Consider the following 21545-nt stretch of genomic DNA (forward strand, 5'->3'; position numbering starts at 1 on the left):
ATAACACCCTGAAAAGCATTCTATAGAGATTAAATGAAACAAAGTATGAGAAACTGCTTTGTAAATTGCAAAGCCATCTTTTTCAGCTTATTTTTTCTAGTAATATTTTCATTTATCCAATCCTTTTTGACTCTACACAACCCGCCTAGACTGAGTTTTATCATTTATTCAACCATAATAATGGGTCAAAATGGGTGAATATTAGAAATTTCATATGGTTCAACTTAATTAATAGGCCATCACAATATTTAATTTGGTTATAATTACAGTGAAATTTTTCATGTTGCCTTACCATGTGCCAGGCACATTCTAGGCATCTGACATGTATTCACTCATTTAATCCTCACAACAATGCTATGGAGACAATACTAGTAACCCCTATTGTATGGATGAGGAACATTAGAGGTTATATAAACGTCCAAGGTCACACAGCTGGTACCCAGGCAGCCTACCTCCAAAGTCTCTTTTAGGGATCCATTAGAGGTTGTGGCACTTACATTGTAAAAGGATCACCCTGGTTTCTGGTTGGCGAATGGACCAGAGGGGACTAAGCAAGAAAGCACATGACTACTGAAATGATCCGCGCAAGCAATTCTGAATACAGGATTTCTTTCCTTTTTAAGGCTGAATAATATTCCATTGTACAGATGCCCCAGATTTTCTTCATCCTTTCACCCACAGATGCACAATTAGGTAGTTTCCATCTCTTGGCTATTGTGAATAATATTGCGGTGCATTTTGTCAAACGTTTTCCTGGCACTTAATGAGTTTGAAAAAATTCTCCTTCTACACATTAGTTACTGTAATGAACTACTTTCTAAATGTATAAAGTTTAAGTATTTGTCATTCTACAGAAATACCTTGCCTAATCATGATTTGTGTTGTTATCAGTTCATGAATGATCGAAGATTTTTGTACAAAAACTTGTTATAATGGCTTTTTTTGCATGTATTCAGGAACCTTGCATAATATGGGTATTCCCTGATTCTTGATTTTTAGTAGAGTTTTCTAGTAAGCCTTTAGGATAGGAAGTATATTCCTAGATGTGAGGCAGAGAGCAGAAAAATAATAAAGTGATTGTTATATTTAATTATATCAAAAGAAAACTGTCGTTTTGCTAAATTGTTTTTACACACTCTTTGCTTATTTGTAAGAATGGCATATATTGTTTTATTAACGAAAAGAAAATTCAATAAACAATTTTAACATAAAACAACATCTATTGAGAAATTATATGAAAATTTTAGCAATATGCTGTCATCAATTTCCTCATCTGCAAAATGGAGATAGATAATACCATCTTCCTATGGGTTGCTGTGAAAATACTCAAGAGTAATGTATGTCAAATGCTTATCACCATGTCGGTTGGAAAGTGATGCCCCATTCATTTTTCTACTGGGATGATGAGAGCTTTTTTTATGCTTGAAGTCTGTAGTTTTCAAAATATGTTCTACTGTTGTAAAGTGAATCCTTTTTACAAATTATTTGTAGAGTTCGATGATCCCTTTGGAATGCAAATTCAGGCTCCCGTGTGTGCGTGTGTGTGTGTCTATACGCACATCTCTCAAATAATACTTCAAGCCTTTTAATGAAATCTACCTTCCCCACTCTTGACTCTCATTCCAAAAACAAGTTCTTTAATTATCTGGTTGAAAATCTGTATTTCTATATTAGCTACTCATACACTTTTTCATTTTTCATCTTTTGACTATTTATAGTTTCTTTCTTCTCTGAAAAAATCAGCATGAAGAGTTCTTACATACATTAAAAACATAATTCCCCTTGCCCAATATAACTATTTAATGAATTAGGATAAATCAAAATTCAATGTCTACTGTTTTATGACATAAGTGTTTACCATTTTATAGCATACGAATCTTATCCAGAGATGTGCTACATCAGATATTATGAACACATTTTCTTTCTCACTTTTTCCTTTGACCTTTTAAATGGTAAAATTCCCTTATTTCTTTCTTGTCTTGCTATGGATTCATCACTAGTTCATCTCCTTCCACCAGAAATTTAAATCTCTTTTCAGTAACTTCTGACACATGAGACAATTCATGGGCTTCAGGTTTTGCTTGGGGACCTCCCTCTTGGGCTTGAACATATACACAGGCCCACATATACACAGTATGTCTGGAAGGATAGAGGAGAAAAGGATGTTTATCTCTGTGCAAAAGGACTGGGAGACAGTGGTAGAGTGAGAATATTTTACTGACTTTGCACCACTCTTTGAAGTTTTCCTATACGTGCATCTATGACGTAGTGGCCTCCCTCCCCCCAGATTTTTAAATTAAAATTAAAGTAGCGTTATATACTGCTTGGGACAGTAAGTTGTAGAGAAATGTGAATATATGATCCAATTTTTTAATGAAATTAAGAACAGCAAACACGCACAAAAAGTTTATAATTCTAAATATGGGCACATCATTCTATGAGGCTGTATAAACGTGAGGAAAGGAATGAAGAAAAGCTGTTCAACATCCAGCTACCTGTACAGTCTAGGGGTCCACGTAAAGCCCCGCCTCCAGCCCCGCCCCTGGAGCTGATTTCCTCCCACTGTGAAGTTGGCCAGACTTATTCCAGCCCCACCCCCGCCACTTCTCGCCCCTGGAACTGGTCTCCGCACAGCACTCGGGCCTGGCTCCGCCCACAGCCTGGTCCCGCCCCTTGCCCCGCCCGCACCCTTGTCCCCGCCCACAGCCCCGCCTCTAGAGCTGGTTTCCACCCACAGCCCCGCCCCTAGACCTGGTCCCTGTCCCTGGTGCTGACCCAGCCCGCGGACCGGTCTCACATTAACTCAAGAAACTAGACACCTCCCCCGAGGCTGGGGTGCGCGGCCCCGCCCTGCCCCGCCCCCTGCCCCGCCCCCCACGCCGCCTCAACCCAGAGCCCCCAAACGTCCGTCCTCCCCGAACCTGCGTCCTCCCAGAACGCCCGCCCGAGACCGGAAGCGGAAGCGCGGGCGGCGCTGTGGATGGAGCGGGAGGTCTGCGCGGTGTGTCCAGTCTTCTCGGCGCGGACCGCATTCCCGTGGACCTTCGGCCGAAGGGGCGACGCGCGGTAAGCGGCGGGCGGTCCCGGCTCCGGTCGCGGTCCAGGGAGGGGCCTGGGCCGCGGGCAGCCCCGTCACGGCCCGGCGTCCCCCCGTCCCCCCGGAGCCCCGTGTACCCCGGGCTGTTCGCTCAGGGCGCCCGAGGCTGCTGTTCCTCCCGGCTCCGGGCGCCGCCGGCCCCTCCTCAGAGTCCCCGTCACCGTCCTCCGTGTGATTTTGTCCCCAGGGGGCTTATCCGCGTCTGGAGGCGGTGTTTGGGTTGTTACTAATGGGGGCGCTCCTGGCATCTAGGGGGGGAGGCAGGGATGCTGCTCAGCGTCCTCCGGGGCCCAGGACAGCCCGACAGAGAATTGTCCGGCCCCAAATGTCAGTGGTGCCGAGGTTGGGAAACCTGCTCCAGGGCCTGAAAATCTCCCCAGCCCTGTATGAAGTGTGGGAAATGTTTACAAGTCAGCGAGCCACTTACAGGGGCCATAAATGACAAGCTTGTTTAAAGGGTCCAGAGTCACCAAAAAGTGTCTGTCCAGCCAAGTGAGTTGAGGGACACAAGTGCACACAGCACCAAGCTGCTTCCTCCCATCTTGGGGAGCAGGTGACTGGATAGGAATCGGGAAAATCCAGTCACAGCCAACAGTTACAGTTAAATCAGTAAATACAAAAAAGAAAAGTGAATGGGGTGAACTTTCCATCCAACACCCTAGAAAAGGCCTCAAAAGCTTGTTTGCGCTTTTGTTTCCCCCCCTCAGACACGAAAACATCCGTGGAGCTCAAGTTTGAGGTGAAACCAGCCTCAGGGTCCACCTGTCCTCGCTGATCCATGGATTTCTGTGTGACTAGGTGAGTACCCTGTCGACCTGGTACCAGCAGGTTCCGGCAGCCTCCGCTGTGCAGAAGACCTGCTAGTGGGCTTTCCTGGGCTCAGGTTGTCACCACATGGACACTGAGAGTGAGGGTATCTTGAGAAAAATTATTGATCTTGGATGGATTATATTCAAGGGAAAGACGGTAAGCTGTGTGTGGTTCTATGTGGTAAATATTTCAGTAAGTACAGTTATATGCAAATAAGAACATATAAAACAAGTGTAAATAACTGCAAATGTGTATTATAGTAGAAAATATAGATTTACTGGCATTGCATAATACTCAAAAATCAGGATTTATATGTAATATAAATACAGAAATGTTTTGCGTGTGTATGTAGTATTAGAAGACGTCCCATTAAATATTAGCAGGGATACTCAGCAACATTCCTTAGACCCATTCAACTTGACTTCTAAAGTCTTATAAATCCTCCACAAAAATTTGAAATATAGGAGCATTTAGGGAAAAAGATGATTGGAACTTCTTTGTATTAATAACAAATTTAACATTGAATTTGCCAGTAGCCAGATTTATTTTGAGCATTTTTTTCTTTATGCCATTTCAAATCATTGGGAGGAGTACTAAGCAACACTGTAGATTACAGGGCAGGGCACTAGTCTCTAAAATGACTGTCCTCACCACTTTGCCTTCTAAAGGGAATTAACTTTGTTTCTTGAAACTTTTCTGAAATACCAGTCTGGTGATTCACGTTGCAGAGAATCTTGTTAAGTAATTTTGTATTTAGTTGTTGGCCTCTACTAATTGTGTGTGTATGTGTGTGTGGCTTTTTCATTCTAGCTTTCCTGTGATGTTCTTGAGGGGAATGTGTGCTTGTCATGTAATAGATACTCTTTGAGTTTATAATTTATGGTGACCCACCATCCTCGTTTATTCAGGACAGAGGGGATTTCCAGGACACAGGACGTTTAGTGTTCAAACCAGGGCAGTCCTAGACAAACCGGGATGGTTCCTCATCTGATGAGCCAGGCCCTGGGCCACATGCATGGGGACCTGGAGAACCAGAGAGACCTTGTCCCACCTCCGTGGAATTTATATTGTATTTGGGAATTTGGATTTTAGACAGTTCCTGATGAGAGTGATGTGGGAGTTTGGCACAAGGTGACTCAACCTGAGGGGGCAGGGAAGCCCTCTTGAGAAGGACTGATATTTAGTTTGAGAGCTAGAGTTGGGACTGGATTTAGCTAGTTGGAGGGTTAGACTGGAGTGAGGGTGTGGGAATGTGTTCAAGAGAGCGTTTCAGACAGAGGGACCCGCATGAGGACACCCCTGAAGCAGAGAGCCTGGTGTGTCCGTGAACTGAGAAGAGGGATGGCTGAGCCGAGTCAACACAGGGGGAGGGGTGTGAGCCACGCCGGCGAGGGGGGACAGGCAGGACCAGATCAGGGGTGACTTGGGACTCTGTTCCAAGACCAGTGGAAAGACTCTGGAGAGATGCGAGTAGAAGGAGGATGTGATTAGCGTTTGGTGTAAGCACGTGGGTTCAGATGGACTTCATGGTTAAGAATGTAGACTGAAGAGGCAAGATGGGAGGTGCTGGGAATAAGATGAGGAATAAAGTGACTGTTCCCTAGGCCTGGGTGATGGCTGTGGAGCAGGAAAGAAGTAGAAAGAAAAGACCTTGGAGTGTGGAACCGAGAGAACGTTAACGGTACTTTCTTGCCTGCATGTGTCAGATGGCACAGGGCACTGACTGTTCTCCTCGCTGCTGTCCGTGCAGACCTGCAGGCGCCCCCTCACCCAGGTCTGTGTGTTCACCCCTCTTTGTCACTCACAGGCCCCCCTCCACATCCTAAAGGAAGTCAGGCCTTACTTGTGAGGGGGTTGTCTCAGACGGGAGACACCGAGGAGAGCCACTCTAGACATCAGAGCAGCCCCTTCAGCCTCTCCCTCAGCCTCCTCCCTTCCCCTCTCTCGCTTTCCACACCCAGAAGGACCCCTGCTCAGTATTCCATGTCCCCAGGTTCTCCCTCCCCCAGGCTTGAGAAGGGTGGGGCAGCCACTGGGGTGGACATCATCTGCACCTTCCACTCTGACCCCCGCTGATCCTGGGCTGGACAGAGAGTGACTCTACTGGGAGCCGCGCCATGAGACCCAGCGTGTCACCCACCTGGGCTCCCTCACCCTGGACGGGGACAGCCTCTACGTCAGTGGTGAGGGGCTGGGCTACAGCCACACTCTCTCTCCCAGTCAGAGTTCTGTGTTGCCTCCGTTGCTCTAAAGTGAGCTATGATCCATCTCTCTATGCTCCTGGTCTGGGATCAGTCTCCTCATCACTGTGTGATCACTGGGTCCAGCCACCTTCCATCTCGTTGCCTCCACCCTGAACACCCCTCCCCTCTTCCCCTCTGCTTTCCCCTCTGATTTTCCCACAAAGCTCCCTACACCCTCCCTCTCCCTTAATCCTTTATATTCACCCCAGCTCTTGCTCAGCTCCTCTCGCCTTCTCTCCACAGATTACACCTATGGAGCCGTGGCCCCAGCTACCACCGGTGAGTATTCCTGGCCCTGATGTCCTGGGTCCCGTCCGCATTTGGGGTTGGGGAGCACTTGTTCTCCTTCACCCGCTGTCCTTGGTGAGGGAGCACCTGGAAGGGCCCTAATTCATCCCTTCTCTCCCTCCCGGGTTCTGGTGGAGAGTCCCAGCCCAGGGTGAGAAAGCCTTAGACACAGACGTGTTCTCCACCACATTCTGACCCCACGTGGTTTTCACTTTAATTCTCCTGAAGCCCCGCCCTTGGTCCTCCTTTTCCAGGTGTCCCATCCGTCTGTCCAGTTTTCTGCCCGTCCATCTGCCTCTCCTCCGAGTTCAGTCTCTCTTGTTCACCTATCTCTGTCTCTTGGGCTCCTCTCATCCACAGGCTTGCTCATCCCTCTACTCACACAGTCACCCCTCCCCTCACTCTCATGTATGCTTCACCTGTGAATGGTGGTCCTGGGACAGCCACTGCTGGAGCCCGGGTGAGCCTGGGGGCTCCTCCCACTCTGTCCCTCCCTGAGACAGCCCTCGCCACAGCTCCCGAGCCAGCCACCACGTCCCTGCATACTTCATCATCACCTGTGCCACCAGAAGCCACCACAGGTATCTGGGGGCCCCTTTTCCTTCCCAAGAGAAGCTCTCCAGCCCCACTCCTCCACCAGCCAGTTGTGATCCAGGAGCTGGGAAGCCAGGGTGTGAAATTCTGGTTTTAGGGCAATCATGCTGATCACAAAGATTATACCGACGGTTCAGTCTAAGGCCAGCCCTCAGAGAGCCCCGAGTCTTGTGAAATTAACACACCATTATAGTACAATGTGGGATGTTTCGGGGAGAGGCGCCTGGCATCATTTGGAGGGGAAGAGCTTGCTAGAGAAAGTTTCACCAGAATGGAGTCTTTAAGAATAAGTAGGAGGGACCCTGGCAACTAGAGGATGAAGGGTTTTCCTGGCAGAGAGGATTCCATGATCAAAGGCTCCGGCCAGAAACAACATGCCCTATGGGGAGAATTGAAACGAATTTGGGTTGCGTGAAGCATAAAGTTTAACCCGCAGTACATGGATAAAATGAGACTGAAAGGTCAGCAGGAGCCAGATTGAGTAGAGCCTTGAGTGCCAGGTCAAGAAGGTTGAACTAAACACTGAAGGCCATAGGGAGCCATGGGTGGTACTAGAGCAGTGGTGGCCCTAGTGAGGTATTCATTTCAGAAAGATTCTTCTAGTGGTCCTTGTAGAACATCCTTTAGACAGAGCATCCAGTGCGCCTGCTGGGGTGTTGGTCCGGGTGAAGGAAGTTAAGACCTGAGCTGGGACAGGGATGGAGAGAGGGAGTGTATGTGAGGACCAGTGTGCAACTGGAATTGGTGTTACTGGGAGGGAGGAGGAGCTGAGCAGATGTGCTGGTTCTGACTTGGGTGACCACACGGGTGGGTGGTGGTGCCCCTGGGAGAGAAGACGACAGATGATAATGAGTGCAGGACTCTGGTGTGGTCTCAGGCCAGATTTCAGTGATGGCCATCGCTCTCCCTCTCGTCTTGCAGCTTTGGGGCACAACCTGAAGACCCTCACAGTCCCCTTCCCCATCTCCACCCTCCGGTATTCATAAGACAGGAGCAACTGCTCAGCCACGTTCAACTCCACTGAGAGGGTCCTGCAGAGCCTGGGGAGACCCTGGTTCCAGCAGCTCCTGTTGGGTTAAATCCCACCCAGCCCCTCCCCCACTCCCTGTCCCTCCTCTCATCCTCCTCCTCCTTCCTCCCCAGGTGGATCCTTGTCCAAGAAGAGCAGCCTGGGCCTCTTCTCCTTGAGTTGCAGACTGGTCTCCCTCAGGTGAGACCCTCCCCTGAGCATTTGCCCCTAATGACCACTTTTGTCACCACCCCTCTCTGTCTCCCCCCTGTCCTCCCATTTCCTCCTTCCTGTTCTGGCCCCCACCCCAGAGGTTTCAGGACCTCTCTCTAGAGTCCCCACATCCCTCTCTCCCCAGGCCTGAAAAGGATGGGGAAGCCAGCAGTGTGGACGCCGTCTGCACCTACCATCCTGACCCCGTGGGCCACCATGCCTCTGTGCTGGGAGCGGAGAGTCTCCACCTGTCTGCTCTTCCTCTCGGTGGCTCCAGGCTCTGCATCCCAGAGTTTATCCATCCAGAGAGAGCACCAGCTACGTTTCCACATCATCAGCTGGAACCTCAGCAACCCGGAGCCCACATCCTCGGAGTACACCGTCCTGCTGAGGGACACCCAGGACCAGGTGGGGTCTCCCCTCTCGCATCGCTCCTTGCCCTGAGGGCACCGTCATTCCTCTGTCTGACTTACATCTGTTACGTGATTGTTTCAACCCTTCACTTTCCCTGCGTCCCTGGGTTCTCTCAGTGTCCAGAGGTGATGTCCTAGCTGCCTTCCCCATTTCTCACATGGGTAAACTGAAGCTCAGAAAGGGGATTATTGTGCCTAAGGTCACACAGTGAGTTAGGGGCAGAGCCAGGATTTGAAGTCAGGTCTCCCTTGCCCCAAGGTCTGTGATGTTTCACTGGCTCCAGTGGCCCCCTGCGTCTCCAGGAGACCTCCATCTCACCCACTCTCCCTCGCGTTTGTTCTAGGTCACCAAGCTCTACAGAGGCAGCCAGCTGTGAGACATATTCCACTCCTGCCTGGTCACCGACCTGATGTAGGTTGAGGAGATTGGAAGCATTGGTTGAGCTGGTGGCTGATGGCTCTGAGCTCCCGTGACACATCCTTGATCTGGAAGTCACTGACATGGTGCCCATTCTGCCCCACATCCCTGTCAGCTAATCCTACCATCTCCTTCCATAGGTTTTCGGGGGTTGAGAAAAGCATTAACATTTGGGGCCACCAACCTCCAGCATCCTCCTCCTCCTCCTCTTCTGGAAAAGTTCAACAAATATTAGTGGTCTACCTGTGCTCTCCAATATTGGAGCCACTAACCAGATGAGGCAATTAAAATTTTTTATACACCTATTGGGATACGATGCACATATTGTGTGTGTGGGGGGTGTATTTTTTAGGTTTTTCTAGATACAATATCTTCTCATCTGCCAACCAAATAGTTTTACATCTTCCCTTCCAATCTGGGTCTCTTTTATTCCTTTTTCTTGCCTAATTGCCCTTATCAGAGCCTCTGGTGCCTGTGATTAACATGCGAGATGAGGGCAGACATCAATGTCTTGTCCCTGGTCTTAGGGGGAAATTTTCAGTCTTTCACCATTGAATATGGTGTTGTCCATGGGTTTTTCATCGATGCTGTTTATAGGTTGAGAAAGTTTTTTCTATTCCTAATTTGTTCAGTGTTTTCTGTTGTCTTTAGACATGAAGGGCGCTGTATTTTGTGAAATTCTTTTCTGTATATGTGGTCGAGATTGTGTGGTATTGGCCGTTATTCTATTACTATGGTGTATTACATAATCAAGTTTTCAGATATTAACCCAACCCTTCAACTAGAGGTGAGATATTAAGATGTTCTCAAGTCTTTCCTGGGCGTGCCACAGGCCTGAGCCCTTGTGGCCTTCTAGATGCCCGCAAATACCCTGGAGATTTTCAAAGCCCCCTGTGGACATCTCATTCCCCCAGTTTTTCTTCTAAGTTGTTGGCTCACCTCTTGCCTGCCTCTGCTGGTATCACTCCCTCAGGCAGCTACAATAGAAAACAATTAGCGCTGATTGTTTTTAGCAAGTGCCTTGGGGACAGACTTTCCTCTCTGGGCAAGCTCTGAGTCTAGTAACGACAAGCCCTGAACATGGGGTGTTTTCGGGGAGCTGCCATGCAGGTCAGCTAGTTGCAGTTGGGTGGGGAGGGGTCTTTTCAGAGCTCCACACCCATTATGGCTGCTGTGCTGCTGGTTGTCTCAGCCACCATGGTTCTGAGACTGACGGTTTTCACAGTTATGGAGGATGTTGTGAGAGCAGGATGGGAATAGTGCAAGTTATAGTGCCACGAAGTTTGCTCCCTTTATCAAGATTCCACCGTGTGTCTTCACTAAACCCTCCTCAGATTCTTGCAAGCCTTTGATTAATTTCTAGACTTCTGAAAAGTTGATTTTGACCATTTTTACCAGTGTTCTCATTGTTTTTATGCATTTGCAGGCGTCCTTACTCCAAAGTTTCAAAAATGTTCTCCCTGTGGTTATTTATTTATAAATTAATTACTTGAAATGAAATTACATGAGAAATTCAGTTCCTCACTCACACACACTAGCCACATTTTAAGTGCTTGATAACAACATGGGGCTAATAATGAGTGTATTTGGTAGTGCAGGCAAATGTTGACATTATTGCAGAAAGTTCTCTTGGACAGGACCCAGAAGCAGGGAATCTAGAATCAGGGTAGAATTCCAGACACCCTTGTTCATCCCTTGTGTCCTTCCAGGTTGGTCCCCCATGGTAACCACACTGCAATGGATTCACTGTGTACCCAGCCGCCTTGGCACAGAGACTGGACAGAGTTGCCATCTATGAGGAATTCCTGCGGCTGACCAGAAGGGTACCCAGCTGCAGAACTTTACCCTGGACGGAAAGAATGTCCTTGGGGATGGTAAGGCTCCCTGGTCATTGGGAAAGGAAGTGAGGCCTTTCTGGGGACTCTGGAGGCCTGGGGCTGAGAGAACATTGAACTTTCTCAGGCTGGCAGGAGGTGGCATAGTCCCCCAGTCTTTAGCCACCATTGAGAGAGAGAAAAGGACACCAGTGTAGTATGGGAGGCCCTCACCTTCTCCTAGACAGCTCTGTGACCTCAAGCTAGTCACCTCCCCTCTCTGGACTTTTGTTTCCTTATCTCTGCACTGAGAGCCACTGGGCCCGATGGTCAATGAGGGCCTCCAGCTGTGTGTGAAGCAGACTTACAGGTTTGGGAGTGGATGTGGTTTCTGATCCACAGGCTATAGTTTGCCAAGTCCCGCTCTAGATGAGCACCAATGCACTAGAACTTTCTGCAGTGGTGGAATGTTCTATATCTGTGCTGTCCAGTGCATAGCTGCATGTGGCTGTTGAGTGCTTGAAACATGGTATTGTGACTGGTCTTTATTGTTACTGATTTTTAATGTTACTGAGGTTAGAATTTTTATTTTATTTAACTAAAATTAATTTTTTTTTTATTTTTTTATTGATGTTTTAATGGTTTCTAACATTGTGAAATTTTGGGTTGTACATTTTTGTTTGTCTATCACCCCATATATGACTCCCTTCACCCCTTGTGCCCACCCCCCACCCCCACTGCCCGGGTAACCACAGTCCAGTTTTCTCTGTCCATGTGTTGGTTTGTATTCCACATATGAGTGAGATCATACAGTGTTTGTCTTTCTCTTTCTGGCTTATTTCACTTAACATAATACGCTCCAGGCCCATCCATGTTGTTGCAAATGGGACGATTTTGTCTTTTTTTATGGCTGAGTAGTATTCCATTGTATATACATACCACATTTTCTTAATCCAATTGTCAGTCGAGGGACACTTAGGTTGCTTCCACTTCTTGGCTATGGTGAATAATGCTGCAATGAACATAGGGGTGCATAAGCCTCTTTGGATTGTTGATTTCAGGTGCCTTGGATAGATTCCCAGTAGTGGGATGGCTGGATCATAGGGCATCTCTATTTTTAATTCTTTGAGGAATCTCCATACCGTTTTCCATAGAGGCTGCACCAATTTGCATTCCCACCAGCTGTGTACGAGGGTTCCTGTTTCTCCACATCCTCTCCAACATTTGTTGTTTTTTGTCTTGGTGATTATAGCCATTCTAACAGGCGTGAGGTGGTATCTTAGTGTTGTTTTGATTTGCATTTCCCTGATGATTAGTGATGTTGAGCATCTTTTCATGTGCCTATTGGCCATCTGTATATCTTCCTTGGAGAAGTGTCTGTTCATTTCCTCTGCCCATTTTTTGATCGGGTTGTTTGTTTTTTTGTTGTTCAATTGTGTGAGTTCTTTATATATTATGGAGATCAACCCCTTGTCAGATGTATGTTTTGCAAATATTCTCTCCCAGCTGGTTGGTTGTTTGTTCATCTTGATTCTGGTTTCATTTGTCTTATAAAAGCTCTTTAATCTGATAAAGTCCCACTTGTTTATTTTTTCTTTAGTTTCCCTAGTCTGGGTAGGCATGTCATCCGAAAAGATTCCTTTAAAACCAATGTCAAATAGTGTGTTGCCTATATTTTCTTCTATGAGTTTTATAGTTTCAGGTCTCACCTTCAGGTCTTTGATCCATTTTGAGTTAATTTTTGTGAATGGCGATAGCACATGGTCCACTTTCATTCTTTTGCATGTGGCTGTCCAGTTTTCCCAACACCATTTATTGAAGAGACTTTCCTTTCTCCATTGCATGTTCTTAGCACCTTTGTCGAAAATTAGCTGTCCGTATATGTGTGGTTTTATTTCTGGGCTTTCAATTCTGTTCCATTGATCTGTGTGTCTGTTTTTGTACCAGTACCATGCTGTTTTGATTACTATTGCTTTGTAGTATGTTTTGAAGTCAGGAATTGTGATGCCTCCTGCTTTGTTCTTTTTCTTTAGGATTTCTTTAGCTATTCGGGGTCTTTTGTTGCCCCATATAAATTTTAGTATTCTTTTTTCTATTTCTGTGAAGAATGTCATTGGGGTTCTGATTGGGATTGCATTGAATCTGTAGATTGCTTTAGGTAATATAGACATTTTAACTATGTTTATTCTTCCAATCCACGTGCATGGGATATCTTTCCATTTCTTTATGTCATCGTGGATTTCCCTCAATAATGTCTTGTAGTTCTCATTGTATAGGTCCTTCACCTCCTTGGTAAGATTTATTCCTAGGTATTTTATTCTTTTTGATGCAATTGTAAATGGTATTATCTTTTTGAGCTCTCTTTCTGTTAGTTCATTATTAGCATATAGAAATGCAACTGATTTTTGTAGATTGATTTTGTACCCTGCAACTTTGCTGTAGTTGTTGATTGTTTCTAACAGTTTTCCAACAGATTCTTTAGGGTTTTCTATATATACAATCATGTCATCTGCAAATAGTGAGAGTTTCACTTCTTCGTTACCTATTTGGATTCCTTTTATTCCTTTTTCTTGCCTAATTGCTCTGGCCAAAACCTCCAGTACTATGTTGAACAGGAGTGGTGAGATTGGGCAGCCTTGCCTCGTTCCTGTTCTCAGAGGAATGGCTTTCAGTCTTTCCCCGTTGAGTATGATGTTAGCTGTGGGTTTGTCATATATGGCCTTTATTATGTTGAGGTACTTTCCTTCTATTCCCATTTTATTGAGAGTTTTTATCATAAATGGATGATGTATCTTGTCAAATGCCTTCTCTGCGTCTATTGAGACGATCATGTGGTTTTTATTCTTTGTTTTGTTGATGTGATGTATCACGTTGATTGATTTGCGGATGTTGAACCATCCCTGCGTCTCTGGTATAAATCCCACTTGATCATGGTGTATGATCTTTTTAATATATTGTTGTATTCGGTTTGCCAATATTTTGTTGAGGATTTTTGCATCAATGTTCATCAGCGATATTGGCCTGTAATTTTCTTTCTTTGTATTGTCTTTGTCTGGTTTTGGTATCAGGGTGATGTTGGCCTCATAGAATGATTCAGGAAGTGTTCCATCTTCCTCTATTTTTTGGAATAGTTTGAGGAGGATGGGTATTAAATCTTCTTTGAATGTTTGGTAAAATTCACTGGAGAAACCATCTGGTCCTGGACTTTTATTTTTTGGGAGGTTTTTGATTACTATTTCAATCTCTTTACTTGTTATTGGTCTATTCAGATTCTCCATTTCTTCTTGGTTCAATTTTGGGAGGTTGTATAAGTCTAAGAATTTATCCATTTCTTCTAGATTGTCCAATTTGTTGGCATATAATTTCTCATAGTATTCTCTTATAATCCTCTGTATTTCCATGGTATCCGTTGTAATTTCTCCTCTTTCATTTCTAATTTTATTTACTTGAGCCTTTTCTCTTTTTTTCTTAGTAAGCCTGGCTAAGGGTTTGTCTATTTTGTTTATCTTCTCGAAGAACCAACTCTTTGTTTCATTAATCCTTTCTACTGTTTTTTTGGTCTCAATATCACTTATTTCTGCTCTGATTTTTATTATTTCTCTCCTTCTGCTGGCTTTGGGCTTTGTTTGTTCTTCTTTTTCTAGTTCTGTTAGGTGTAATTTAAGGTTGCCTATTAGGGCTTTTTCTTGTTTGTTAAGGTGGGCTTGTATCGCTATGAGTTTCCCTCTCAGGACCACTTTTGCTGCATCCCATATGGTTTGATATGGCATGTTATCATTTTCGTTTGTTTCCAGATAGTTTTTGATTTCTCCTTTAATTTCATCAATGATCCATTGGTTGTTCAGTAGCATGTTGTTTAATCTCCACATTTTTGTCACTTTCCCAGTTTTTTTTTCCTGGTTCATTTCCAGTTTCATAGCCTTATGGTCTGAAAAGATGCTTGTTATGATTTCAATCTTCTTAAATTTATTGAGGCTTGCTTTGTTTCCCAACATATGGTCTATCCTAGAGAATGTTCCATGCGCGCTTGAGAAGAATGTGTAGTCAGCTGTTTTTGGGTGGAGTGCTCTGTATATGTCTACTAGGTCCATCTCGTCCAGTTTTTCATTTAAGTCTACTATTTCTTTATTAACTTTTTGTCTGGATGATCTATCCATTGCTGTAAGTGGGGTGTTAAGATCCCCTACTATTATTGTGTTGTTGTTGATTTCTCCTTTTAGGTTTGTTAATAGTTGTTTTATGTACATTGGTGCTCCTATGTTGGGTGCATATATATTTATAAGTGATATGTCTTCTTGATGGAGTGTCCCTTTTATCATTATATATTTCCCTTCTTTGTCTTTCTTAACCTGTTTTATCTTGAAGTCTACTTTGTCTGATATGAGTATGGCAACACCTGCTTTCTTTTGTTTGCCATTAGCTTGGAGTATTGTCTTCCATCCTTTCACTCTGAGCCTGTGCTTGTCTTTAGTGCTAAGATGTGTTTCCTGAAGGTAGCATATTGTTGGGTCTTGCTTTTTAATCCATCCTGCCACTCTGTATCTTTTGATTGGAGAGTTCAATCCATTTACATTTAGGGTAATTATTGAAATATGAGGGCTGAATGTTGCTGTTTTGTCACTTATTTTCTGGTTCTTTTGCATTTCCTTTGTTTCTTGTCCCATTTGTTTTGGACTGCCAATTCAGTTTGGTTGTTCTGTCTTATGATTCTTCTGGTTTTCTCTTTGTTTATCATATGTGGTTTTAATTTGATTATTTGTTTAGTGGTTACCTTGAGGTTTGGGCAAAAAATCTTGTGTATGAGAGAGTCCATTATCTGATAGCCTCCTATTTCCTTATACTAAGTCAATTCAGTCACTTTCCTCTTCCCCTTCTAAGTTGCTCTTGTTATACCTTATTCTATCTTGTGTTGTGGCTGTATGTTTACAGTGATGAGGTTAAATTTATTTTTGGTGAATTTCTTCCTTTGATCTTTGAGTTTAGTATTTAAGTGGTTGCTAACCTATTCCGGTAAAGATCTACTATTTCTCTGATTTTGTCTACCTACTTTTCTCCTTACTCCAAGCTTTGTGTTCCCTTTCTCTTCTTTTTTTCAGGCCTGAGGGCCTTCTTGAGTATTTCTTGTAGTGGCGGTCTCGTGGCCATGAACTCCCTTAGCTTTTGTTTATCTGGGAGAGTTACTATTTCTCCATCATATTTGAAGGATATTTTTGCTGGATAGAGTATTCTTGGCTGAAAGTTTTTGTCTTTTAGTATTTTGAATATATCATTCCAGTCTCTTCTAGCCTGAAAAGTTTCTGTTGAGAAATCCGCTGAGAGCCTGCTGGGAGTTCCTTTGTACGTTGTTTTTTGTTTTTGTCTAGCTGCCCTTAATATTGTTTCTTTGTCGTTGACCCTGGCTAGCCTTACCACTAGGTGTCGTGGTGAAGGCCTTTGTCTGTTAATATATATAGGCGTCCTGTTGGCTTCGCTTACTGGTATTTCCTGCTCCTTCCCCAGATTTGGGAAATTTTCAGCTATTATTTCCTTGAATAGGCTCTCTGTTCCTCTTTCCCTCTCCTCTCCCTCAGGAATACCTATAATTCTTATGTTACATTTTCTAATAGAGTCCGATATTTCTCAGAGTCTTTCTTCATTTCTTTTTAGTCTTAGTTCTCTCTCTTCTTCCATCTGGAGTATATCTGTATTCCTATCCTCTAAAGTACTAATTCTTTCCTCCATATTGTCAGCTCTGTTCTTTAAAGACTCCAGATTCTCCTTTATCTCCTCCATTGTGTTCTTCATCTCCATCAGCACTGATTGGTTTTTCTTTATGATTTCAATCTCTTTTGTGAAGAAACTCCTAATCTCATTTAATTGTTTGTCTGTGTTGTCTCGTATTTCGTTGAGTGTTTTTATGATAGCTATTTTGAAATCTCTGTCATTTAGTTTATGGATTTCTGTGTCTTCGGGGTTGATTTCTGGGTGCTTGTCATTTTGTTTCTGGTCTGGTGATTTCACATATTTTTGCATTGTGGTTCCTGTGTTGGTTTTGATTTTCCTCATCCTGGAAGTCTCTGGTTGCAATTTCCACCTGCCGCCACTGTCTGGTGGTAAAGGGCTGTGTGGTCTAAGCCCCCTGCGCTCTGCCCCAGTTTTTCTGCTGCGATCCGCAGTTTTGTTTTGTTTTGTTTTGTTTTTTTCCCCACTGCGATCCACGGGTCCAGTCCAGTTTGTTCAGGTCTGCCTCGGATCGCTAGGTCTGGTCGAGCTGCAGACTCCCGGTTGCGGGGAGTGGGGAGCTCTCTCTTTTGCCCTCTGGGTCCCTGACGTGGGAGGCTTCTCATTTGCCCCTCTTTATCCGCTCTCTGGGGTGCTCAGATGTTGATGGTAGCCCTGTGGCTCCTCTGAGCCCTCTGTGCGGGAGTTTCCCACTGGCTGAGAGAGCCCGAAGAGCTACAGTTTCCCGCCGAGGGCCGCCCCTCCCCCCTCTCTGGGAGCCGCGCAGACCGGGATCGCTGATCTGATGGGGAGGGAGCGGAGTTCTCCTTACCTCTCCCCACTTCCTCCGGGGGCCCAGCACGTTCCGCTCTCAGATGTGCGGCAGTGTGGATCCCTCCACTCTAGGTTTTCACTGTCTGGGATTCCGTTGTTGGTCTGTGGCTGTTACTTTTGTTGTATCTTGTGGGGGAAGAATTCACGGGAAAGCTCACTCCGCCATGATGCTGACGTCACTCCTCTTAACTAAAATTAATTTTAATTCAAAAAGAGACTTGTTGCTGCTCCATATCAGACAGCACACCTCTAAGAGGTTGTCTGGGTAGAGGTACAAGTAGGGGGACCTGCACCCCTCCTCCCATGCCCATTGGGTGCTGCGTGTCCTACCCTCCTGGAGTTTATGTTGTAGCTGGCAATAACAAGAATAGAGAATTGAAAATTATCAATTATTTGATGTGAACAAACTCATACTTGCAGGTGGAAATCAGAGAAGACTTCCTGTAGGATATTACATTGTAGGTTAATCCTAGAAAATGAATATTAAGCAAATAGATAAGGGAGAAGGGGATGAATGTGTTTCTAGGCATGGAAGAACACTTTTGAGTGGGAATTTACAAATTTAGAGAGATCCCATAGGCTTGCCAACTGTGATGACCCATTCTCCCCCCAGCCGTCATAAGAAAGTCCAGCCCAAATTCAGTCCTCTGTGCCCAGAGGTATGAATTTGGTTTAATTTATTAAACTTTTGTTCTGTGATAATGGTCTTGGATTTTGTAGCAAAGTGTGCTCACTTTTTAGAGATGGAAACTAAAATGGGGTGAAACATGATGATATCTACTTGACTTTAATATTTCATTGAAAACATGGGATGAATCAAGGGTGGCAAGTGTTAATAATTTATACATTGATGAAATATTGTTTTAATTGGATGGAATATACATGGTTAAATTAGATGATGTATGTTTATGAGACTGTTTCCTTTATTTTTCTATGTGCAAAAAGTTTTATTAAAAAGAGTGAAACACACTCACATGCATTCTCCATTTCATTCACTTCCAGAATATTCTGCCAACAGAGATGACACCTTGACTGAGAAGCCTGGTAAACCTGCAGGAAGCCCCAGCCCACGGTAGGGGGCGAGTATCTTGATGCTGTGCCTCATTGAAGAGAACCATGCGCACAGGGTCTTGGATGATGAGGAAAGTTGGCCAACCCTTGTCAAGGACGGTTGAGGCACAGTGGGGTCAGCAGGAGCCCTGGGGTGATGACAGGAGGTGGCTCACCCCACCATTTGTCTCCCCAGACCTCCCCTTCTGGGTCCTCATCCTCATCTGCTTGGCGGGAATCCTGGTGCTCATCACAGGCCTGATCTGCTGTCTGCTGGTAAGCCATGACGTGTTGCTTGTCTTCTTACTATTGGGTTGTAAGAGCTCTTTATAGATTATAAATACACGTCCTTTTCTAGGGATATGTTTTGCAGATGTTTTCTCCCAGTCTGTGTGTGGCTTACCTTCTCCTTCACAACATGAGTCCTTGGGTAAATGAAAGTGACAGTCATCATGAGATTCCACCACACTTGAGAATGGCTAAAATTAAAAAGACTGACTATAGCAAGTGTTGTTGAAGATGTCAATTCACTGAAACTCTCATCGAGTGCTTGTGAAAAATAGCTTGGATGCGTCTTTAATAATTACATACGTCTACCCAGCCGTATAATTCTTATGTTGCTTTTATAATTGAGTCATATATTTCTCCAAGAATTCCTTCATTTTCTAAAAATCTGAGTCCTTTCTCCTCGTCCACTGGAAGCATTTCTGTATTTCTATCCTCTAAATCACTTATTCTTTCAACCATGATATCAGCTCTATTTTTTAAGGATTCTAGATTCTTTTTTAGCTCATTAATTATGTTCTTTATATCCAGAACTTCTGCTTGTTTTTTTTTTAATAGTTTCAGTCTCTTTGATGAAGTATTCCTTTTCCTCATTAATTTTATTCCTGAGTTCATCGAACTGTCTGAACATCCTTGTAACTTGGTGAGTTTCTTTATGACAGTTATTTTGAATTTTCTGTCATTTAGATTGTAAATTTCTCTGACTTCAAGGTTGGTTTCTGGAGATTTGTCATTTCCTTCTGCTCTGAATTGTTACTGTAGTTTCTTATGGTGTTTGTTGAAGTAATCTTTTGCCTGTGTATTTGTGGTAGTATCAGGTCGCAGATTCCACCTGCTACTGCTGTGGGGGAAGCATGAGCTGTGTTTCTGATCCCCCCATATGCTGGAAGTTGTGTGGGTACAGTGGGTGTTCTCACCCACTGGGAAAGCGTTCACACTGGGCTCAGAGCTGCCGCCACACGGAGGCAAGTACCCAGTTGTGAGACCGCAGCACTACTATGGGTGTGTGTGCATCTGGGAAAGCATCTGCATGTGCGCGTGTATCTGCTGCTGCCTTTTCTCATGCTCATGGCAGCCTCTGTGCTTGGTGGGTGGGGCTTCTTCACGGGTCTGAGCATTGGCCGATCATTGGGACTCCAGTGACATGGTGGGCTCTCCAGCCATCCAGGAAAGCATTCATGTGCGGGTCCAGGGCTGCCGCCAACCCCTCCCAGAGTTGCACCAGGCGCATTCCTACTTTTGGGGATGCAGCAGTACTATTGGCTCTCACGCCAACCTGGGAAGCGCTCGGGCGTGTGCACAGTGCTGCCAGGGAAGGGTTGGGGATAGGAATGACTTCATAGTACGTGCAATGACAAGCATAGATCTCAAAATAATAATGCTGAGTGAAAGAAGACAGTAAAAAATGAGTAGTATATGATCCCATTTATAAAAATTCATGGAAAATACAGGAAAATCTATAGGGACATATACCGGAACACTGGTTGCCTGGGAATGAGAATGTGTTTGCAAACGGCAGGGAAGGAGGAATTAAAATGAGCATGAGGAAATTTGGGGAGGATGGGCATTCCTTTTCTTGATTGTGGTGATGGTTCAATAAGTTATAATCAAAATGTATCAAATTATTCGCTTTAAATGTATGCAGTTTACTGTATGTCGTTAATGCCTCAATTAAGCTAGAACATGCAGGGGAAAGAGAGGGAGAGAGAGCGGAAAGAGAGGGAGAGAGAGCCGAAAGAGGGAAAAGGCAAGGAAAAGAAGGACTGAGGGTGAAAATTAAGTGGACAAAAGGAAGAGGGAGACACAGGAGGCATCGGGTCTCTGTGGCTTTAGCATCTCCTTCCCCTGGAGTCTCCCATACTGGGCAGCTGACTGGACCATTCTGATGCGCTCTCCTCACCTCACAAGTCACTTGTCTGCCGGCGGAAGAAGGAGGGCGTCTATGAGGTCCAGTGACGACGCCTGGGCTATTACCTGCCTCATGGCGACCTACGGAAGCTGCGATGACTAGATCTGACTAGATCTGAGGTCCCCTTTTCCCAGACGGGGTCTGGAGAAGCTTGACTGGAACAGAACGAAACCACATTGGACAGACATAGGCTCCGAGCGTTTCTAGACTTGGCCCCTGACTGGCTCACAGGGGACTAAGCTGAAAGGTTTCACCTCCCTTAAGTCCTGAAAGTGACTGCAACTTCTGTCCTGTGGTGTCACACCAGTTCATCCCTCAGGGACACCAGAATTGGTGAAACCAGCACAGACATTGCCATCACGTAAAATCGAATCCCCACTTCAGTGCAAGTTTTCCCTTCTTAGGAAACTTTGGAACATCCCTCCCCTTGACTCTGTGCAGCCATCACACCCCTGTCGGTTCCTCCATATTCCTCCCCCACTGAAGCACTGGCAGTCTCAGGTTCCCCTTTTCTGCTTCATTCTCTGAAGCTCAGATTCACCAGGACTTCCAGATCAATCTCCCTCAATGTTTCCTCTCCCCACTCATGGGTCCTCCATGACGGGAAACAGGCCAAGATGGGAGGAGTGGGTGAGACATGACTCTGCAGTCACCTTGGGCCTTGGGAGCTGAAATGACTAGGTGTCTGGAGACCCTGAATCCCAGAGTAACACCAAGGCTCTGGGAAGAGAGTATCTGCTCTGGATGTAAAAGTGAATAAAACTCGGGGGGGGGAGGAAATCTGAGGGAAAAGAAAGAGTCTTTTTTCATCTTTCTCTGTACAGAGTCCAACTAGCCTCACAGCAGAGGCTCCCCAACAAGCAGCCCA

General features: G+C 45.1%; 1 protein-coding gene and 1 long non-coding RNA gene across 7 annotated transcripts; both read left to right on the forward strand.

Moving 5' to 3' along the window:
- The first annotated feature begins 2982 nt into the window (after positions 1 to 2982).
- Positions 2983 to 8128, forward strand: LOC131403984 (uncharacterized). Of its 4 annotated transcripts, none has more exons than XR_009219680.1 (4): positions 2983 to 3066; positions 3805 to 3895; positions 6394 to 6429; positions 7954 to 8128. It is a non-coding gene; the product is annotated as an uncharacterized LOC131403984 (long non-coding RNA). The 4 variants fall into 4 exon arrangements; XR_009219683.1 differs by lacking the exon at positions 7954 to 8128 and adding an exon at positions 6799 to 6943; XR_009219681.1 differs by lacking the exons at positions 2983 to 3066; positions 3805 to 3895 and adding an exon at positions 5999 to 6090.
- Positions 8129 to 8203: 75 nt separating this feature from the next.
- On the forward strand, positions 8204 to 18713 carry LOC131403982 (mucin-16-like). 3 transcript variants are annotated; one of them, XR_009219678.1, is made up of 4 exons: positions 8204 to 8242; positions 8400 to 8662; positions 10795 to 10959; positions 18436 to 18713. XR_009219678.1 is itself a non-coding variant. In XM_058538156.1 (3 exons), exons 2-3 carry the CDS (start codon positions 8411 to 8413, stop codon positions 9042 to 9044), a joined length of 285 nt encoding a protein of 94 aa, XP_058394139.1. In that variant the 5' UTR covers positions 8204 to 8242; positions 8400 to 8410; the 3' UTR covers positions 9045 to 9074. The 3 variants fall into 3 exon arrangements, 1 of the variants encoding a protein (XP_058394139.1); XR_009219679.1 differs by having other exon boundaries at positions 18452 to 18713; XM_058538156.1 differs by lacking the exons at positions 10795 to 10959; positions 18436 to 18713 and adding an exon at positions 9012 to 9074.
- The last annotated feature ends 2832 nt before the right edge of the window (positions 18714 to 21545 follow it).

Source organism: Diceros bicornis, unplaced genomic scaffold, assembly GCF_020826845.1.
Source record: "Diceros bicornis minor isolate mBicDic1 unplaced genomic scaffold, mDicBic1.mat.cur scaffold_97_ctg1, whole genome shotgun sequence".
In the NCBI taxonomy this organism is placed as follows: domain Eukaryota; kingdom Metazoa; phylum Chordata; class Mammalia; order Perissodactyla; family Rhinocerotidae; genus Diceros; species Diceros bicornis.

Bases quoted from the DNA above. Each gene is read 5' to 3' on its own strand.
- LOC131403982 (XM_058538156.1), top strand. From the start codon at position 8,411: ATGGGGAAGCCAGCAGTGTGGACGCCGTCTGCACCTACCATCCTGACC. The intron at 8,663-9,011 runs GTGGGGTCTCCC...CGTTTGTTCTAG, and splicing joins TGAGGGACACCCAGGACCAG to GTCACCAAGCTCTACAGAGG.